At 45.6% G+C, this 20,827-nt stretch overlaps 9 protein-coding genes across 9 annotated transcripts; 7 read left to right on the top strand and 2 right to left on the bottom strand.

Annotated features, from left to right (window-relative positions):
• Positions 1–2,164: 2,164 nt before the first annotated feature.
• Positions 2,165–2,941, top strand: N7518_005279 (uncharacterized protein; the record flags this gene model as incomplete). The annotated part of the gene is made up of 1 exon (XM_057186206.1): positions 2,165–2,941. One exon carries the CDS (start codon positions 2,165–2,167, stop codon positions 2,939–2,941), a length of 777 nt encoding a protein of 258 aa, XP_057042976.1.
• Positions 2,942–3,664: 723 nt separating this feature from the next.
• Positions 3,665–5,368, top strand: N7518_005278 (aldehyde dehydrogenase family protein; the record flags this gene model as incomplete). The annotated part of the gene is made up of 6 exons (XM_057186205.1): positions 3,665–3,961; positions 4,018–4,250; positions 4,302–4,517; positions 4,570–4,630; positions 4,684–5,020; positions 5,079–5,368. The coding sequence occupies 6 exons, from the start codon at positions 3,665–3,667 to the stop codon at positions 5,366–5,368; spliced, it is 1,434 nt and encodes a 477-aa protein (XP_057042975.1).
• Positions 5,369–6,834: 1,466 nt separating this feature from the next.
• Positions 6,835–7,813, top strand: N7518_005277 (uncharacterized protein; the record flags this gene model as incomplete). The annotated part of the gene is made up of 2 exons (XM_057186204.1): positions 6,835–7,510; positions 7,560–7,813. 2 exons carry the CDS (start codon positions 6,835–6,837, stop codon positions 7,811–7,813), a joined length of 930 nt encoding a protein of 309 aa, XP_057042974.1.
• A 1,779-nt stretch (positions 7,814–9,592) lies between these two features.
• N7518_005276 (agmatinase) lies at positions 9,593–10,980 on the top strand (the record flags this gene model as incomplete). The annotated part of the gene is made up of 4 exons (XM_057186203.1): positions 9,593–10,014; positions 10,067–10,266; positions 10,321–10,698; positions 10,757–10,980. 4 exons carry the CDS (start codon positions 9,593–9,595, stop codon positions 10,978–10,980), a joined length of 1,224 nt encoding a protein of 407 aa, XP_057042973.1.
• Positions 10,981–12,004: 1,024 nt separating this feature from the next.
• Positions 12,005–13,206, top strand: N7518_005275 (uncharacterized protein; the record flags this gene model as incomplete). The annotated part of the gene is given in 5 exon segments (XM_057186202.1): positions 12,005–12,087; positions 12,138–12,380; positions 12,391–12,589; positions 12,666–12,860; positions 12,925–13,206. The coding sequence occupies 5 exon segments, from the start codon at positions 12,005–12,007 to the stop codon at positions 13,204–13,206; spliced, it is 1,002 nt and encodes a 333-aa protein (XP_057042972.1).
• Positions 13,207–13,783: 577 nt separating this feature from the next.
• N7518_005274 (uncharacterized protein) lies at positions 13,784–15,220 on the bottom strand (the record flags this gene model as incomplete). The annotated part of the gene is made up of 1 exon (XM_057186201.1): positions 13,784–15,220. One exon carries the CDS (start codon positions 15,218–15,220, stop codon positions 13,784–13,786), a length of 1,437 nt encoding a protein of 478 aa, XP_057042971.1.
• An 877-nt stretch (positions 15,221–16,097) lies between these two features.
• Positions 16,098–17,567, top strand: N7518_005273 (uncharacterized protein; the record flags this gene model as incomplete). Its single annotated transcript, XM_057186200.1, has 4 exons — positions 16,098–16,342; positions 16,398–16,732; positions 16,795–17,108; positions 17,157–17,567. 4 exons carry the CDS (start codon positions 16,098–16,100, stop codon positions 17,565–17,567), a joined length of 1,305 nt encoding a protein of 434 aa, XP_057042970.1.
• Positions 17,568–18,014: 447 nt separating this feature from the next.
• On the top strand, positions 18,015–18,746 carry N7518_005272 (uncharacterized protein; the record flags this gene model as incomplete). Its single annotated transcript, XM_057186199.1, has 2 exons — positions 18,015–18,504; positions 18,592–18,746. 2 exons carry the CDS (start codon positions 18,015–18,017, stop codon positions 18,744–18,746), a joined length of 645 nt encoding a protein of 214 aa, XP_057042969.1.
• A 733-nt stretch (positions 18,747–19,479) lies between these two features.
• N7518_005271 (uncharacterized protein) lies at positions 19,480–20,119 on the bottom strand (the record flags this gene model as incomplete). The annotated part of the gene is made up of 2 exons (XM_057186198.1): positions 19,480–19,949; positions 20,035–20,119. 2 exons carry the CDS (start codon positions 20,117–20,119, stop codon positions 19,480–19,482), a joined length of 555 nt encoding a protein of 184 aa, XP_057042968.1.
• Between the last annotated feature and the right edge of the window lie 708 nt (positions 20,120–20,827).

The following is a 20,827-nucleotide window of genomic DNA, read 5'->3' as shown; positions in this document are numbered from 1 at the left end:
TATTATTTAACGACGACTCAGTTAGAAGAAATTCTTCTACCCAGTCAACATTGATACTTCGGAGTGATATGGTAAAGCCAAATTTAGCTTATCTGCATTTGCAATATATATCCAAAAATCCCCATGAATTATATCAAATGGGCGCGTAACTCAGTTGGTAGAGTGTTCGCTTTGCATGCGAAAAGTCCAGCGTTCGAATCGCTGCCCGTCCACTTCTTTTTTTTCTTCTATCTCTTAGATTTTAGGTTTAGTTGTTAATATAAGTGAATGGGTTCAATTCTTTAGTAATAATATAGGATTCGGGTGATATTTCAGATATATTCCAAGATTTCACGTTGCCTAGGGTTTCAATTGGCAGAACTGAACCTTTCAAGTTATTTATTATTATTGCGGAGCGAAGCGAAGCAAGTAACTATAAATCAAAAGGTTTTACGTACGTGTCACGTGGCCATGTTTTCACCTGAAATAGTAATAGCGTTCTAATGGGCCATCATGTGATCATCAGTCGCTTCGCTCTGCAACGACTATCTCGACGGCCGTCGAGATTACTAGTAACGTCCTAGAGGGAGGTCCGTTAAGGGGCCGGCCTAAGCGGAATGCCTCTAAATCTACTACGTCGGCTAGTCTCATAAATCAACCGCAAGATACTATACAGACCCAAAACGTTGCCAACTCATACGAGGTACCTGTTTCTAATATCGGCAAGCCGTCGCGTACTACTAAGGAATACCTGGAGAATGCTAAGAAGCCAGAGGGTTACTTTCAATGCTTTGTAACCAAGGGGCTCCCTGACCGTGTTCGCTTCCAGATGTATCATGACACTGGGTGTGTTACGCGCCATTTTGACGCTATCCATTTAAAAGAAAAGCCGCTAAAGTGCAACTGGTATGAAGTAGCCTTGCTGCATCAAATGGAGTTCTAGCGCCATGCTTTTGTTGTGCATCATGTGCGCAGTCGCATGCGTTTCCCGAATCCAGTGCAGGAACTTCAGAGACAAGAATAACCCGGCCATGATGTCCTGAATGGCAGTCAAGCGTTTTCCTATCATGTTCAACGCGAATGATAGATTTCATGGACTACTTGGCCGTCCCTAGTACGTAATGACGGGAGCTTCTGATCTTGACCATGCTGCAATTCAATTTGATATCCCGGGCACTCGAAAACTAATGCGTAAAACTCGGTACACTCGAGTTTCCTTATCACGGGAAAACATCATTGGCCATCGGAATATCCTATCGTGATGAGTGTCTAGGAATATACGACGTCAAAGCAGGGGTACATATCCAATTCATGACTCTAAGTAACACCGCCGCTACAAAAGGTGTATGTCTCCGTTGTTTTTGACATTCAGATAACCAATGGGCTACCTGGTCTGATATCATGGCGGCGCTCTGTCTGTGGAGCACTATTTACATATGGGCCAATCAGAATGCAAAGAAATGCAATTTATATTAAATTCACTTGAGTGTGGGTTCAGATCTAGTTACACCTGCCACGCCATGATAAAGAATATGAAGCACCTGAGGTCGGAACTTGAACCCGTACGGAAGGAGGAATATCTCGGCAGCAACAGTGAATACGATGAAAACAACGGAAACATATATGCGGATATACTACCGTATATGGTTAGACTGCGATAAAGCTATCCTTCATCGGTCCTAAGGTTGTATTAATGTCCTCAAATAAAAAGAGCCAGCCTATTAATCTTAGTCTAGAAAACTAGATCTCAGATTGGAACTAGCCTTGCAAACTTCCAAGGCTGCGCGCAATACATCTATCGCATTTTTTATTTATTCAACCTCCATTGCCATGGTGGAATACAACCTTGATGTTCCGGCATCGTGCCCATTCCACGTTCGTCGTTTGAATGAATCGATCTACCTTTTTCGAGAACACGACAACTATGGCCAATTCCCAAACATCTACGCAAAAATTTGCTCAGCTCCAGACAAGAATGGGTAAATAGCTTATTTCAAAGTCTGAAAAAAATAATTTCTATGATTAACTCCTCCGACAGATCCCTGACCTCCGTCATTGTTCTCAGTGATGCTGGTTGCGCAACGTCTATCAAGAATCCCGATTACGATTCCTCAAAAGATCCCAAAACCCCCGAGTACTGGAATATCTATACCGTATTGAAGCACACAATCAATCCGGATGGCCAATGCCACCTACCGACTCGGACTCACAACACCTGAATGTTGACCAACGGAAAGGACCCCCGACAACTGTACTTTCCTCTGCGCACAGCTCAGACCATATAAGTCCGTGGAAGCACATTTGCTGCCACTCGCTTGCGAAAAAGTTCGATGCAGAATGCCCATACTACTCTATTGGCATGTGGGCCGAAGACTACCAAGATGTGGTATATTCCCCTAACCCGTCTATCAAAATACCTACGGGGATCACCATCATCCACACACCGGGTCATACGCCCGACTCCCTTACATGGTACGATCGGGACTCTCGTCTCATTTGTGTGGGAGACAGCTTCTATGAGGCTTCATCTAAAGACACGCAAGAGTGTGAAGTGGAAAGAGTTATCAGGGCTCCTATCATTTTCGAGGAAAGAAGCCATTTAGTGACTTGGTGGAGGAGTTTGGACAAGGTGTTGGAGCTTGTAAAGGGGGAAAACGCTCGGTTCGCAAGTCAGCACACCGGGCTTGGGGCTCCGCCACGTTTGGCAATATCTGCATCTCATGTCACGACTACTTTTCCCGATGCTGAGCCATTCATACTTTCGATTAGAAGATTTATGGCTCGCATACTTCGGCGTGAAGTCCCAACGACTCCACTTGACAGTGGCATACTTCCTTTCAAGGATGTCATGGCTTATGAAGATGGTCCGGAGGTTGCACCTTCAAAGGATTTTGAATGGATTGTCTGGGCACCGAAGCGAATCATTGAAGAAGGTATCAACGGCCTTGCGGGAGAGTATTGAAGATTCACCGTGAAATCATTCACCTTCCAAGCTTTCAGTTAGTTAGTTAAATTGGGCTAAATATGATCTGACTGGTTTTGTCAAATCAATGTGTTTTAGGCAATGCTCTATCGACTCGTAGTATACTACAACTGCCAGATTATGATACTTGATGCGATAGAACCATTTCGGAATATAATGCCTCTTCTTGCCCTTCGAAGTCGATAATTCCTTAGCTAAGCGCGTCTCAATACTCCATGGGAGGTCTTGGATCGCAGGCTTCTCCTGCAATCCCACTGGACGTTAAGTAACACCGACGATGACGAAGTGGGCTTCCAAATATCCTGATAATTTCGCCAACCTACTCTAATGAACATTAACACTTCGTTCTCCTCTTTTCCGCACCATCGCACTTACGGCTGAGGACCGCCTATCTGTGCAACCACCATTCCATCATTCTCGCTTGGTATTAATCTTCTAATAAGCTTATAAGTTCTAGTTTGGGTAAAATAGCCAGTGCTCGTGCGGGTACCGCATGGAAGTGGGGCTCACTAGATTAAGATGGGAATAGGGAAACTTAGGTCTTTGCGACGAAATTTGCGGCAAAGTAGCGAGAAAAGGCATAGTCGACTAAAATCTCACGTATTTGCCTTTGATGAACATATAAGAGGGATGGTGGTGTTCCCGACAGGATATTTGTGCTAGTGCATCTCTGATATATACCATAAGCTCGAATATTTCAATATGACTGTCGACTTCGATCTTAGGTCGAACTATGTTCAAATAATTAATGGTAAGAGCTCTACTACGGAGTTCACTCGCCATGGCTTGAACCCCGCGACCTTGGAAGTCCTGCCAGAGGTTCCAGTTGCAACACCAGAGGATCTTGAGAAAGCCACTGCGGCCGGAAAAGCTGCCTTCAAGCTCTGGTCTGCGACGCCACATGAGGATCGGAAGAAGGCCGTATTGGCATATGCAGACGCTATTGATCAATACAGGGATCAGTTCCGAGATCTCTTGATCACCGGACAAGGCAAGCCAGTATGTCATCACTATCTGATATTGTATATGCACTGTACTTTTAACACATTGAACAGATTTTCCAAGCGACGCTCGAGATTAATAATGCTATTGATTGGATTCGAGGAATGGCTAGCCTTCCAGCTATCGAAGACGTTATCGAAGATGATGAGACAAGGACGGTGATAACAAGACATGTTCCTCTCGGTGTCGTTGGGGCTATTGTGCCGTGGAACTTCCCCTTGATGCTCGCAACCGGAAAGATTGCACCTGCTCTTTTGACTGGTAACGTCATTATTGTGAAGCCTTCGTGGGTTCCTTCATGTTATGACTCTAGTGGTTTATACTAACAAATATGCAGCCCATTTACACCATACGGCGGCTTGAAGCTTGTCGAACTAGCCCAGAAGTTTTTCCCTCCGGGTGTGGTGCAGTCTTTGAGTGGCGATAATAACTTGGGACCCTGGCTCACAAGTCATCCCGGTATTGACAAGATCAGCTTTACTGGCTCTACCACTACCGGAAAGAGAGTATTACAAAGTGCTAGCGGAACACTGAAACGCGTAACCCTTGAGTTGTATGTTGAGTTCAGGCGGTATGCACGATCCATTGACTGAAATAATTCTTAGCGGTGGAAATGATCCTGCCATTGTGTTCCCCGACGTTGACATCGAAAAGGTGGCCGAGAAGGTGAGGATCTTTTGGTACGAAACGAAATTTGTACGCTAGGCTAAGCGTCACAGGTTGCATTCTTCGCATTCTTGAACTCGGGTCAGATTTGCCTCAATTTGAAGCGAATTTATGTGCACAGCTCCATTTTCGAAAAGTTCAGGGATGCCTTAGTTCGCCAGGTGGAGTCTTACACTGTCGGCGATGGTTCTAAGGCTGGAATTAGCCACGGACCTCTTCAAAATGATATGCAATACTCGCGTGTAAAGACTTTCTTCGATGATATCGAGAAGCAGGGCTGGAAGGTTGCTACTGGTGGTCGGATTGAGCCCTCATCTGGGTACATGGTCACTCCCACAATTATTGACCGACCCCCCGACAACTCCCGAATTGTAGTCGAGGAGCCATTTGGTGAGCCAAAGCGTGTCTATGGATTTTATAGATGAGAGCCTTTGCTAATTTTTAACAGGTCCGATTGTACCTCTGCTGTCGTGGGATGATGAGACGAAGGTTATCGAGCGTGCTAATAACACCTCGATGGGACTTGGCGCTTCAATTTGGACCGCTGATCTGGACCGCGCGGCTCGAGTTGCACGCCAGATTCAAGCTGGTACTGTTTGGACTAATGATCACTTCAGCTTAAGCCCTACCGCTCCCTTCGGTGGTCATAAGGAGAGTGGCGTTGGCGTTGAGTGGGGTCTGAATGGGCTGAAGGGTTTCTGCAATACCCAGACTTTGTTTTTGAAGAAGAGCGTGTGAATTTGAAATGTTAGACATGTGCAAATAGAGAAGACTGGAAGATAGCCCTGGAGGATCACCCTTGCAGTTATTCCACCAAGAGGCCTACTAGGAGACAATCCTACAATGCTTCTTTGGTTTTGGTCTCATCAATACATTACTTTACTCTATCCAGGCTCATCTTACGTTGTGTGTTGTCTTGGTATTTCTATCCTATCTTAGTAGATGTTTTTCCGATGACGGTTCTGACGATACTGGAATAACCCGAAGCTACCCACGGCCAGAGAAACCCCAAGGTAGACACCTGAGCAGTTCCCATATAATTGGAATTGTTATTGCAGAAAAGGCCTCCGGGGATACAATCTAGGTAGGCGGGCCCAGGGCCCTTGCTTCAATCATAGGCACCTAAATCACAAAGGCAAAATATACATGTTTACGTTAAACCTAGAACCTATGACTACAGTAGGTATTAATAGGTATCAAAATAACCACGAAATGATAAGCAAAGTCTAGATAGAGAAAAGGGCTATATCTTTTCAGGTCAATATATTATCTGGAGCCGCAAAAGGATACTGTACATACTGATTTTGCCAGCGATAGCGATAGATAATTTGGAAAGATGCAAGTTTTCTGGCGGCTATATGGCTCAAACAGACTTAGTCTACCCCGCATACTTTGCGTATAATCCATGAACTTAGGGCTACCAATCGACTTCAGTCTATATGGGCATCTATGAATGCAAGGTATCAATATGAACGAACGACTCAAAGTTCAAGTTTACAGGACAGGCTTCACCTTTCTGAATCATGTCTGTTTCTTCTTCATGAGTCTCCCCTTCTCCGCAAGTCCCCATCTTTCCGGATTCCCTTGAAACGGTAAATGTCACCGACCGGCATGGCAAATCGCGCATATTTGGTCCAAAGAAGTTTAGGTCTACAAAAATGTGGAGGATCTAGATCCGTACTACCAAGGCTTGCCAAAGTTGTCGTTAAGCTCGGCTACTTGTTTTAGCTTCTCAAGCTACTCAATCCCGTTATCAGTCTTAAAACGCAGGTGACTGCCAATACCAGGGACGAGTATCTTCCTTCGTAACACATAATCTTTTTTCTTTAGTGATGTGATAATACCCTGTCAGATTTATCATCGCAATTCCTAAAGTGGCGACTGGTAATCTAGATAGATCATAGAACGGTTATGAAACTCCTTTGGGAAGGTCCGGCTGATAAAGATCGAGATAAAGAGATAAAGAGATAAACGACAGTACCGAGACTGTATCAGAAACCAAAATTACATGGAACGGTTGAAGTGGTTATCGAATTTGTCTTTGATAGTTGTTGAGCCGACCTGGCTGAATCGATACGAACAGTCACTCGGAATCACTCTTGATCCAGACAGCTTAAATCTAATGTAGATTAGCTGTTCCCCACTCGCCCCTTCCTCTCTCTCCAAACGTTCATACATACATATCTAGCAAAGCCTCACGAAACATGCCTGCAGATACCTCCCCACGAAGCATCGAAACTATCAAATCACGAACCGAAAAAACGAAGGATTTCACTATGGATCAAAGAAGTATTTCGTCTTCTACGAAGATAACGCCCGTCAACAGTGCATCCCCGGGAATAGAGGCAGGTACCTGCGAGAGACTTGATCCGTACGGTCTGCCGTTGCAGCCAAACCCCACGAATGATCACCTTGATCCGTTGAATTTCAATCAATATACCAAATTGTGCTGTCTTCTGGTTGTGTTCATCTACAGTCTGCTTATTGTTTATTCAACCACCGTCTATATACCTGTTACATTGGCCTTGCAGACCCAATTCAATGCCTCCTATCAGGACATTTCGTGGAGTATCGCCACTCCCTCTTTGGGCCTTTCAATAAGTCCATTGATCTCAAGGCCATTTGCCGATACATATGGTCGGAGGATTGTTCTCATCATTAGTATCAGCATTGCTATTATAGCAAGTGGATGTGCTTCTATCCAGTCAATCAAGCTGAGCGGATACATGGCCGCTCGATTTTTTCAGGGACTTGGAACCGGACCAGGATTGAATGTCGGTCTCGCCATCTTAGACGACATTTCCTGGAGCCACGAACGAGGATTTCGGATTGGTCTCTGGGTTATGGGAACGACCATTGGAGCCCCACTAGGCCTTCTAAGTACGATCCGATACTCCATTCTTTTATTACTGCTAACCATTCTGTACAGTTGGGGGTTTTCTTGGAGAGGCAAATCAGTTTTGGTCAAGCTACCACCTTGTCATTCTTTACTCTGTCCTCCTCGCGCTCATCATAATCACCCTACCGGAGACTCTTTATCCTCGCGATTTGATTGTTGCTGAAACACCGATGGCTTTGACCGAAAGCCATATTACCCCTAGCAATGGGGTAGAAACAATAAAGCGAACTAAAAATATCCCTCTCTGGGTAAGGAAAACCTCAACACCCACCCATAATTCTTGAATCCCCCTACTGAACATTACTTTGAACTAGAATATTACCCGTGTCCCTGGAATAAATTCTGGGCCTTTGTGGACAAGTACTTTCCGATACCTTCAAATGTGGACTTACCCCACTGTCACATTCGGATTCTGTTCGCTCGTCTTTATTCAATATTGGTGGTATCAACGTCTCCGATCCCTTTCCAAAGGAAAAGAACTTGACGTCGGCTTTTAGGTGCAACTCGGTAATGATAATGGCCCCCGCCGCCTACTCCGACTTTTCGACCTCTGTACAGGGAGCTTTGTTCATCGGGTTTATGCTGGGCTCCATAGTGGGAGAGGTGTTCATGTCAGGGAGATTAGGAGATTGGATTGTTGGCACCATGGCGAGCAAAAGCCAAAAAAAAAACCCAGCGTTGCGACTTTGGTTGGCATATCCAGCCGCGTTGACTGCAGGTATTGGATACGCTTTGTGGGGAGTATCTATCGACAAAGACTGGCATTGGATGACCGGAGAGGTTGCCTTGTTTCTCTGTAAGTTCATTGAGGCTTCTCCTTGAAGAATTCCACCCCCTCACTTTTAGCATGGCTGACTGAGGCCCGTCACAGTTGGAGCTGGAATACAGATCGGAAACACGACTATGTCCAGCTTTGTGGTCGATTTATACCCAGAGCATGTCATGGATGTGATTACATTCTATTCCGTGCTCTTTAATATAAGACTTAGCCGTTCAATTACCTTCATCTAAAAGCTAACGTTTCCTACAGCTTGCATCGTTTGTTGAACCATGGTTCATAAGTAGCTGGGTCGAATCGTCAGGTAACATGATACCCATTTTTCATATCTGCTGCTACAAGTAACTGTCCTGAATAGGCTATTTCTGGTGTTTTGTCGCACAGGGCTTGATCACCTTCTTCGGAATGGTCCCGGCAATTATATTACTTCAAATCTATGGAGTGAAATGGGCACGACCTATGGTTCTGTATGGAGATAAATAGCCAAAGGAATTTTCCCCTGAGTTTCCGGATGAACGAATGAAGGTCATCACATGAGGAATGCGTACGCATTCTATCATGGTGTATTGCCTTGCTCAGGGTCTTATATTGCTAAGAATGCCTTGAACGTAAGAATGATAAAAATATGATCTGCAAAAGTCCCTGTCGCGAGTTTGGGTCCTCCAGCTATCAAGCCGCTATTCCATGTTAGTACCACTTGGATATTTTCAAGGCATAAGTCGCGCACAAGTCGCACCGCTCCACAAGGTAGCTTGAACAAAAACCCACTGTTACCCTATGCCCAGGTGTGTTCTTCTTTTGGTACAGGGTTAGATGCCCATTCATGGAACGAAAACATTCCGGCTACTTACGAAGGTGTATAAGTCTACTGGTCTACTGAGACATTCCGCATGGATCAAGTCAACATGAATTCCCGATAGCGCCACAATGGATAACAGGAGTCGCAAATGAGAAAATAATCGAATAAATCATCTTCATAATCATCATGTACAAGCCATCCGACTAGAAGCTACCTGCCATATAAGTTTGAACAGCCGACACACCTAGACAAGCCATCTCCCTCAACGTCTTTCAAACACTAAGTCACATGTGCCAGATGCGAGGGTCCGTATTTTTGGTAAAAAAATTTCAAGGGGCCGGTTAGTTACCTAATCGGGTCTGATACCCGCAATGTTGGCACTGATAGCGATGTCATGTCGCTTCGTCATGGAATTACCAAGAGTTACTTTTATTCTTAAAGGAAAATGAATTCATGTTTCTTTTTAATTCACATTGAACAAACATCATGCCTTTCTCCGTCGCTCTCGCTGGGCTGGGGGCACTTTTCGTTCCCTTGACAGCAGCATTTGTTGTTCCCAAGGTCCTTACCCAACATCAATTGAGCGCGTCAACCGACTCATCATTTCTCGAAAGCAGTATTTTCAGACCACAGTCCAGTGCTGATACCTTTACCACCGGTCAATATGAGTTCCACATTGAGAGCGATTATCACATTGAGAATGATTTTACCCCTCCGTTCAGCGGGATCGCAACATTTGCCCACCTGAATTGGACTAATTGCTTTGTCCCGGCTAGCGATGAGACTTTTGATATTGGTATTGTCGGTGCTCCATTCGACCTAGGTGTTACCTATCGACCAGGTGAACGATTTGGTCCCCTTGGGACGAGATCAGGGTCACGTCGATTAGACCCCGGTTTCGCATATAGGCAAGTCTCTTCTATATAGATGAATCAAATATATAACTGACAAAATATCCAGTATGGACCATATGGTCAATCCTTTTACAGACTGGGCATCTATTATTGACTGCGGCGATATCTCTAATACCCCATTCGATAAACTTCAAGCTATTCACGAACTAGAGGCCGGGTGGACGAAGACTGCCTCAAGAAAGCCACAAAATAAGGAAAAGGGCAAATATGTCAGACTGATTTCGATTGGAGGAGATCATACAATTAGTAAGATGCCCTTGGTGTATAGCTGCTGATTGATATACTAATATAAATGGACAGCACTTCCGGCGATCCGAGCATTGAAACATACCTGGGGCAAGGTTGCAGTCCTTCACTTCGACTCCCACCTTGATACATGGGACCCGAAGCAGCTAGGGGGTGGATTAACAAAATACTCTGAAGTAACCCATGGAAGTATGCTCCATATAGCACACGAGGAAGGGCTGCTATCCAACGACAGCAACATGCATCTAGGATCGCGATCCATGCTCTTTGATAAATTCTACGACTTGGATAATGATGTACGCTGTGGATTCACTATTATCCGTGCCCGAATGATCGATGAGATTGGAATCGACGAGATTATTCGGAGAATTGTAAACACAGTCAGTGATAACTATGTTTATGTCAGCATTGACATCGATGTACTCGACCCCGGTAAGTACTACACACTCTACCTTGATTATATCAAGCGACTTGTGCTGACTGAGAGAAGCCTTCACGCCTGCGACTGGAACCATTGAACCTGGTGGTTGGACGACACGGGAGCTTCTCCGTATTTTGTATGGTCTGTCGCAAGCTGGCCTGCCCATTATTGGCGCGGATGTTGTAGAGTTTGCCCCTGTGTACGACAACAATGCAGATACGACGGCAATTACGGTGACTCAGATCATCTATGAGCTTCTTCAGTGGATGGTCCATGTTCCTGTGAAAGCATAGGCCATCGGGCACGGAGAAATATCTCGACACTATAACTTCATACAATTCATTGATCGGATTCAATCGCTTCGGTTTGTTCAGATGCTTATTTAATGTACATAGTCATTGCAACCTTGTCTTCCTTTCAATATCGAGAAAAGAGAAAAAAGTCCTACTTCAAAAGGGAAAATCCTCCATGAATTCATAACTACCTAACAGCTTAAGATCAGTTAGTTAGCTATGTTATTGCGGAGCGAAGCGAAGCAAGTATAAACCAGAAGGTGTCAGAATCTAGGATGAATACTGTCATTTTTCATCCCTGATACAGATGGGTCACGTGATTGACCAGGCTGGTTTTTCGCCCGAAAAACCAGTCCCACAGTTTTCTGGCGAAAAACATCCTTTCATTTTGTTTTGTTTGTTTTGATTACTAAGTTGTCCATAAGATTGTCGGTTTTTGGGACTATTGTCATTTTTTAGAGAGTTAGAGAATTTATTGAGATTTTTCTGCCACGTATACACTCGCCTTACCACCGTTTTTCCGTCAGAAGGTCTTACGTGTCACGTGGCCAAGTTTTCTCCTGAAATAATAGCGTTTTAATGCATGGTCATGTGACCAGGTAAGGTCACATGGCCAAGTTTCTCTTAGGGCTGAATTATGATAAAAGCAGGGAAGTTGATCTAGCCGAGGGGTCGCTGTGAAGCCAATAAGCCAGTAAGAGGGGGCTTTGCGCAGCATTAGAAGTCAGAATCAGTCGCTTCGCTCTGCAACGACTATCGCCGTCGAGATCACTAGTAGGTATTATACCATAAACATGCTCCGTACAAGAGATCCACAACTACTCCGTACTAATGAAAGATCTGCGTGAGTTGCACCGAAGAAGGTTAATCCTTTACCGCAATAATTCCCATTGGTTTGACACTGACTACATTCGTAGTCAGAAGAATCACGTGAGGTAGAGGAAAAGAATAGTCTAAGGGATAAAAATAAAATATTCATTTCCATCTTCAATGGTTCAGCGAGAGAGCAGAAAAGCGACCTGATATGTATAGACCGACCATAAGAAATGAATGGTGGTTGTGTATCGTGTTATTCACGCAGGTTATCCTGACCATTGCCCTTAAGATGTACGCTCTCGTCCCTATCTTCGTCCGAGCCACCCTAACCAGAACACTAGCTATATACTCGTGGAATGGCAGCTATGGGTTACTCCTACCATCACACAGGTTCCAGTAGCCTACATGGTCCCAATTAATTTAGGCATTTTCATATTCGCCTCGGTTTACGAGTTCATCCTCGCCCTGGATGCGATCCATAACAAAAATAATGTTCTTCTCTTTTCAATCTGCATCTGCGATGCCTGCAGTTTTGCGTACTCTATTATGCAGTACATTTACATGAGAGGAGCTATCACGCAACTGTTTGACCAGCGCTATGGGTTTCCAACTCTGGTGGCGCAACCTCTGGCCCCAGATTCAGCCCGCGGAGATTGTAGTGTCAATAATTACAGGATTGTGCACTCTGCTTCTGTGCTTCGTTGTATACTATTTGCATAGGGAGTATTCATGGGTCATCTACAAGTCTGTTCATGGCAGCTTGAAAACACGAATACGTTATCTATTCTACGAGGTGATTTCCACCACCCACGGCTTCACTGGCCTATGAACAAATCTCAAGTATCCATGCTAACAAAAGATGAGCACAGATCTTCCTGGTTCTGATAAAACTCCTCTTTTACTTCCTGTTGGGCTTCATCATCCAATACAACCTGGTGTATGTACACTTCAAGGAACCGGAGTATACTCTCACAATGCTCCTCATTCCGGCCTCATTCATCGTTATGCTACTTGGTATCTGGCTTGTCCAACACGAACGAACCATTGGCGTTGTTTGTATCATTGTGAGCTCCCTTGCTTCCTACCCTGTCAGGCCTCTACGAAGAACTACCACTGAACCTTTGCAAGATATGCTACCTCGGTCTACTTTTGTATCTCATCACCCGCATCGTCATTCTTTGTGGGGCTGCCACCGCCGGGAAGGACATAATGTTATTCTTCGCATCGGTATCTGTGGTGCTGACTTCTGCAACCATTGTATGCGCCATTGTCTGCATCAAGAACTTCGACCGAGGCTTCAAAGTCATCAACCGATCGAAAAACGGTCATGCACAAGAGGCATATTCCATTGCCGCCCCACATTCCCCAGCAGATCCGTATCGTTCCCCTTCACGGCTCACACTTGATTAATATTACGTTTCCGAATTAGATGAGTTAACAAAGTGATGTAACAAAATACCAAGAGATTTCTCGGACGATTTGGCTTCTCATATATTACCTATACCGAGATAACGCGAGGAGTCATTTGGCTTGAGTGTGGTTATCTGGTGATGGACTTGACATATATATGCGGATGCTTGCGAGTAGGGTTTCAAAGCCCCAGGAGCGTAGGGGAATGACCGCTTGTAATGCCCTCAAAGTCACATTAAGGCCAAGCGTTTGGTTTTGTTGTTTTTTATTAACTCGTAGGTTGCAAGGCAGGAAGCCACCAGACACCTGATTCTTCATCTTGACTTTATTCTTACTTCTGTTTACTATGCCCCAAGCCTCTTCAAATACTAAACCACAGACGCAGACGCTGTCTCGTCGATTCGTGCGGTTATGCTGCTGCTCTGTAAGTGGATAATGTGGCAACTCTACTGCTTATTGCTCAGGTCCGAACTGTTATAGTGGTGTCTGTACGTAGAAGATGCATGGATACTTGAAATCCATTGATGTTGCTTGTCCTTCTTCATGCACTTTTCTTCCTAAATAATTCAATCAAATCTCACCAGGATGGGGGAATCCAGTAATCCTCCCAGGCGCCATGATCTGCATCCCGGAACATATCGATCCCTCCCTCAACGCCATTTTCGCCCACTGTCCACACGCCACTTTCAATCAATTCAGTCCATCGATCAAACAACCTCTCCAATCTCTGCCCCCGGTGCTCTCCGCCAAACGGGTGAAAAACGCCATGCTGGAAAAGCTGCGTGGATGAGCCAGATGGCACTAGAGTTCCATCACTCCGCCTAGCTCCATCCTCGTCGGCAATATTCGGCCGTAGTGTGAATGGGAGTAGAAGGTGGAATCCAGTTTCTTCAGAATCGTATTCAAATCGATTGACCGTCGCATTATATAATCCTGTGGGGATAGGATCACCTTCGTTGAATGGTATATCATTTCTCAATCCAAAGAACAAACGATAAATTTCTTCGTTGAAACTGATCGTGCGCCTAACATCCGCAGATGCAAAGAGGAGGAATGACGGTACAACCCTGCCCTGGCCTTCCGCGTTGAAAATCTGACGCGCTGTGAAGGCTTCCTTATCGTGCGGAACCCCCAGGCCGGGCGCGATTAGCTTGAAACGTGGGGTCCTCACTCGGGTCAGAAAAGAGCGAATAAAGCACTCCTTTGGCACTAAAGCCGCATCGAGCTCTGCATCGGTAAACAATGGTGTATCCCGGGATATTGGTAAAAGAGACTGCATCCGTGATTCGACCGCGTCCGTGTAGCGGTCCATCGCAGCAACCGTACTATCAATCTGAGCAGCGCAGTATGGGTGCCAACACCATAATCCAAATTGATGTCGCAAATTCGCTTCCTCGTCGGATAAGTCTCCCTCGTTCCTTGGATCGGCCGTGATTTTTCCAATTCGGAGCATATAGATCCATTGAGTAAGAATCGTCTCTAGAGGAAACCACATATCCCAATGTTCAGCAACAGGCTCAATACTTTCTGAATTCTCGATAGTCAATGGGAACGAGGCACGATGGTTCAGCTGGTCGTAGAGAACACCAAGACAATGGGAGCCTAGATCGGGAGTTGTGTCGTAAATGATCACAAACCGCTCTTTATCCTCGAAATCGTTATCTTCGAAAGGAAAAGACTCGTCGGCAAGTCTCATTCGAAGCCTGCTCACCCAGTAGAAGAATCCCGGCGTCGGATCATAGATTGAATCAAGGAATGAGTTTAATGATGGGTCAAGCCGAGCGCGAATGGCGTCAATATTCTCGTTCGGCTGGTTGAAGAACCATGACTCCCTGGCTAGGGCGTCGAGATCGGGCGTATTTGTTCCATTACGGGCCATGTAGGCATATGCGACCAGGTAGTTGTGCAATCTGGCGCAGCGTTGAAAATCGAGTCTATCTTCATCGCGCGCTGGATTCTCGTCTGAAACGAGAGCATCTTCGATGTCAAGGATCTGTTCTGGCGTGGTGTTCATGCTGAGGGTTGAGGGGCAAGAAAACAGTCTGTAACAGTCGTGTATGGACGGATGTCTGGTTTTATATTACGCATACACATAAGTAGTTAGACCGGTGTCTTCAAATGCACGAAACATGGTATGGTATTGTAAGTACGGTATATCAGTACTAGCACCACTCCCCTGAGGTGCCAGATCGATCAAGAATAAAGAGTACATTCAACTAAACGACGAAGATGAAGAAAGAAAGAAGAGACAAGTTGCAAAGTGAGAGCCTGTTGATATAGCTGATTCTTTGCAAACGTTGCAAACTTCGAACATCTCGCTTAAACAATCTATCTAGCAAATATAAATAGCAGATAGTCATAGAAGAGACAATCATGCAGACGGTAACCTCCTGTACTGCGGATCAATATTTTCTAGAGGTTGACCTTCTACACTCAAGACCCCCCTTTTTTCCAGGGTGCTCCTTATGTGCACTAAGAATAGAGAAGCTTGGAATAGGCGTCTGAAGATCTATATACTCACCCATCTATGGACGGATAGCGATATTACGTGATGCCACAGCAATCCTGACCTCAGATCCCCAGGGGATCCATCTGTGGTCTGGGGCTCAATGAGGGTCGTTCTCGTCGTGGGTCCAATACTGGCTGTACGGCAAGTGGGAAACGATCCACATGGCCCCAGAGCTTGAACCCGCATGGATGGTCTCAGCCGTAGAGAACTGTTTAATCACTTTCTAGTGAAATCCCAGCGCACCCTGAACACGGCATTGCGCTGTTCTCCAGGGGGGAGGTCACCTGACTTGGTGATCTTCGACAATCCCTTCACCCCTGGCACACTCCAGTCTTTGATCTACAAATCGACACACGACAAATCTGTCCCCTTACCTTAGATCATGTTCTCTTCGCTTCTGCGATCTTTGCCCAAACACGGGCGGAGATGGAAACCTCTGAATTTCTCTAATCCGAACTTCGTTCGGATACCCGAAGGGCACAAAATTGAAGAAGAAACTCTACCAGACTATACCGCCCCGCAGTATTATCCAACTCGAATAGGAGAAGTCATCAAGGAGCGATATCAAGTGATCGGAAAATTGGGATTTGGATCTACTTCAACTGCGTGGCTTGCACGGGACATGGAGTGAGATCCCTTACGATTCTCAGAGAAGTCGACAAAACTTATACACTAATTATAGTGGCCGTCGTTATGTCATGCTCAAAATCTTCGTTCAGGCTTCGTTCATGGGCCAGCAAGTGGATAACGAGCTTAATATGTATAGACATATGGAGCAATGTGTAACTGCCCATCCCGGTCGCGATGTTATAAGAACGTTGCTTGATACATTTTACATCGATGGACCTCAAGACAAGCATCGATGCCTAGTGCATCCCCCACTATGGGAGAGTGTTTTAGCTTTCTTACGCCGCAACCCAGTAGAGCGACTACCCTCACCAGTCATCGCAGTCGTTCTTCATCGCCTTTTTTTAGCATTGGATTATCTTCATACAGAGTGCCAGATTGCACACACTGGTTTGTAACCTAACATACCCCCTACTTACATCATATAGTTCGCTTACTCTTTTTCCTATTAGACATCAAGGCCGATAATATCATGTTCGGTATCAAAGATGATTCAGTCTTTACTGACTTTGAAGAAAACGAACTTCAACGACCCGTTCCGAGGAAAGAGGTAGACGCAGACGGAAGAACAATCTACATGTCCCAGGAACTCAAAATACCTAAACAAGTCGGCGCTCCGGTCCTTTGCGATTTTGGTTCGGCCATACTCGGTACTAGCAACAAATACCACTCGGTATTCATTCAGCCTAAGATTTATCGAGCACCGGAAGTGATTTTAGGTGTTCCATGGACGTATAGCGCCGATATATGGAATGTGGGATGCATGGTGAGAGAAACAGCCTGATTATGGTGCGAACATCTCTAATAGGTATAGATTTGGGATATCTACGAAGGCGGGTCCTTGTTTACGGGCGAAGATCCCGAATTTGAGAGGTACCGGAGTCGAGCACATCTTGCTGAGATGATCAGTCTTCTTGGTTCCCCACCTCCTAGCCTTCTTACGGGGGAGCTAAGAGACGAATTCTTCTCAAGCGAAGGCAAGCAAGTTTCTTATTCTTACAGTACGTCTAACCCCGCTAACAAGCTGACTCTAGGTGATTTCCTCACTCCGGATTTATTGACGGATCGGGTTCCGCTCGAGGAGAGGGAAACTACTCTCGATGGGAAAATGGAAGATCGAGAGGCCTTTCTACGTTTCATGCGCAAAATGCTACAGTGGGAGCCTAGCAAGCGTAGCTCCGCTAAGGAGCTAGCGGAGGACGAATGGATACATAGCCATATGTAAATATCTATCGAGAAACGAGATAATCCAAATTACTTTCAAAAAAGAAACTAAAAAGAATATCTGTTTAGGTCGTCCACACGGCTCGGAGTTGCTATTGCCCAGGTGTATGTTAGCGCGTCAGCACACTAGCCATCATGTCATCTACCCATTTTTCAGTCAGCTTATTGCTTGTAATGCTGTTATTTAGTTATCTGCTCCTCATTGCGTCTAGTCAGCACTCAATTTCACCTTTTTTTCTCCTTCCTATTGGACGATTCAAGGAAAACTAGCGTAAATACGTTTCTTTGTCTGACAAGAAGCTGCAAGCCCCTCGTCTTCGACCTCCCTAAAATTGTGTATAAGTGAATAGAACGCCATTTGGAAGATCCAGCCATCTTTATCTTCATTTTCAGCCAATTCCTTTGAATAAAATCCTTTCTTCCCTATTGCCTTGTTTCCATCTCAAGAATGACAGCCATTTCATCTTTCCGGTACTCAACCGGCGAGATCACCACCGCCGAGGCGGCTAAGTCGTTCTCATGGGAGGCACCTGTACCAGTAAACAGCACTGCCCGCAACTTTCTGGGAAACTTTTCAGATTCCGAACTGGAACAGCTAACCGTTGACTCGGTAGGAATATACCCCGACAACACCGCCGACCAGCAAGAAAAGCTCCAGCTTCTCCTTCAACTGCTCCAGAATAAGCTGGCAAAAGAAGAAGCGGCCACTTCGCCGCCTCAGTCACTCTATGAAGTCGATTACAAACGGTGGTATGCATTGTGGCAGGGGATCTATACACTGGAGAATGAATTGGGCCACCCGCAGGCTGAGGAAACCGTCCGCATGCTAGTGGAGAAAAGGCCGGACGAGTCGAACATTGTCCCTCCCTATATGCTGGCGGAGCACCTTGTCAAGGCTGGGAAATATAAGGAAGCGGAGGAGATTGCGCGGCCAGTTTGTGAGTGGATCGATGCTCGTCCACACATTGGCAAAACCTCCCCGCAAGCTATCAACGCTCGCAGGATTATCGCAAGAGCCTTATGAGGCCAGGGTCCCCCACGACTAGCCGAGGCTGAGGCGCTAGTCACCGAAATCCGTGAACTTGTCAATAGCATGGGTAGAAGCAAGTTTGGCATTTACCAGGAAGAGGAGGCGAGGCTTAATGAGGAAATGGTGGCTGATCTGAAGGTCGAGATTTAGGAATACGTTGGCGGCTGGATCATGGGACTTTGTTGTGCGATGCTACCTATGTTCTTTCTCCTCAAGTTCTCTGTTAGATTGCAATACTATTGATTGACTGTACTTCTTGAACCCTGGTAAATTCCGGTGAAAAATACGAAGCAAGTGATACTAGATCGTGATTAAGGGTGTTCTGTTATTGCAATACTCCGTAATTAAGCTTTCATTGTTGATCCATTTAGTTTAAAATAAGTTTAATCGTGAAGTTAACCTAAAGGCAAATTACGAAATCATTAATTATGAACATCACATTCATCGGCTCAATCCATTAACAAATATCATTCCCCTCCTCGATACTGCTAATGCCTGTGACTGCATTTAGGTCCGCGCCCGCTTGCACTAGCAACCGTATCATTGGCTCACACTCGGCATCAGCCGCGGCATGTAGCGGGCTCCTACCCTCATTGTCTCGAGCTTCTAGGTCTGCGCCCGCGATGAGTAACTCTGCAACGATGTTGATATGTGATCCGCGTGCTGCGTAGTGTAGTGCTGTACGTCCCGAATCGTCCTACCTATTAACGTCAACCCCGTACAGTAACAGGAAACTTACAATTTCCACACTGCCACGCTCGACACTGATGTGCAGTGCTGTTTTCCCCTTTTCTCGGCGAGATAAACACCTCGTGGGCTCTCAGGAGTCTCCTATGGCAACGTCGGCGACCGTGTAGTGGACGTATTGGTTTCAATCATCTTTTCAGTGGATAGGGCCATCGCCGCAAGAGAGTTTCGGCTCACAGTAGACTTCTGCTGCTGAAATTGCCTGGGATGTTGCAGAGTCTCCTCTGGTGTCCTTTTTCGATGTGTCTCTAGATCTTTGGATGGCTCGACAATGAGCGGACAAAGAGCAAATTCCGGGTTCGGGGTCCAGTGCAAAAGTCGGCATTTCTTCCATTATGGCATCGAAGATATTGAAGTCATTTAGTCTCTGAATCGAACTTGCAATGCCAGGACTCTCTTTTTGCTCCGGCAACTTCTCGAGTTGAATGGCAGCGTAATTCCCGCAATCCACAGCTTCAGATTGGGGTAAGTCTGATTCAAAACAGGCAAGAGCCGGTATATTCCGCTCAAACTGATTATTATCAGAAGGACAGGCATTGCCATTCTTTTGCTGCTGGCTCCCCTTCGTTTGTTTTTCTAGCTCTTTCACTCGCTGTTGCTGAACCTCTGCTTGACGTTTACCATAGGAAGCATAGGATTAGGGAATGCCAGCTCACACGAGGCTTGCAATGTAGGGATCTTGATGGCTTACGACGGTTTCTCTGAGCAATGCGGTTTTGAAGTCTTCTTCGCTGTAGGGCTTCAATGGCAGCCTTAGCATCTTGCTGACCATCCATTATCTCTGGGCTTAAGGCAAGAAAGACATAGTTTCAAGTTGTGACTCTGATAATGTAAGAGGAAGGAGAAGAGGAAAAAGAAAGAGGCGGTAGGTAGGCTCATTAACTCCTGCCCGAATAGTACGAAACCCTTGCTAGTGGTGCATGGATAGGTTTCAGGGATCCTCCAGACAGGCTATCATGACAAACAAAGTCCCAAAGGATTCCGCCTAACAACGTACACAGCCCTGAATAGACCAGCAGCCGAATACTCATAATGAATACCTGAAAATCAAGGGTCCACGACTGATATTATATAAGGCTAGCCTCTCTAGTCATGACCCCCAAGTTAAATAGGAGATTTGACTATTTTATGAGGCTTGAATGGTGGGGAAGGGTATGAGGGGCTCAAGGTTGACCGATCCGCTAGGTCATAACAGACTGTAAGCCTAGCATCAATCATTGCAGGTAGATATGGTGTAATATATAGTTACGTCTAGCCATATTCTATCTAGCGCGAGGGGCTACTAGTTGGCAGTTCTACTCCGTACTCTCGCTATAGGGATAATTGCGGCAGAGAAGAGTAGAATCCGAAAAAGGGCATCTCTCAATCAACCTGGCCCCCAAATGTTCCCATTCTAGTCTCAAGGGTTTGGAACCGCAAGTTGGAAGCTGAGCTCAACACGAAGGTCAATGCGAAGAGCGAGAGAAGATAGACGGTGAAACAAG

This window comes from Penicillium psychrosexuale (genome assembly GCF_028828465.1).
Source record: "Penicillium psychrosexuale strain IBT 29551 chromosome Unknown utg000003l, whole genome shotgun sequence".
NCBI lineage: Eukaryota > Fungi > Ascomycota > Eurotiomycetes > Eurotiales > Aspergillaceae > Penicillium > Penicillium psychrosexuale.
The sequence above is the reverse complement of the archived record's forward strand: the minus strand, read 5'-3'. Positions and strand labels throughout refer to the sequence as shown.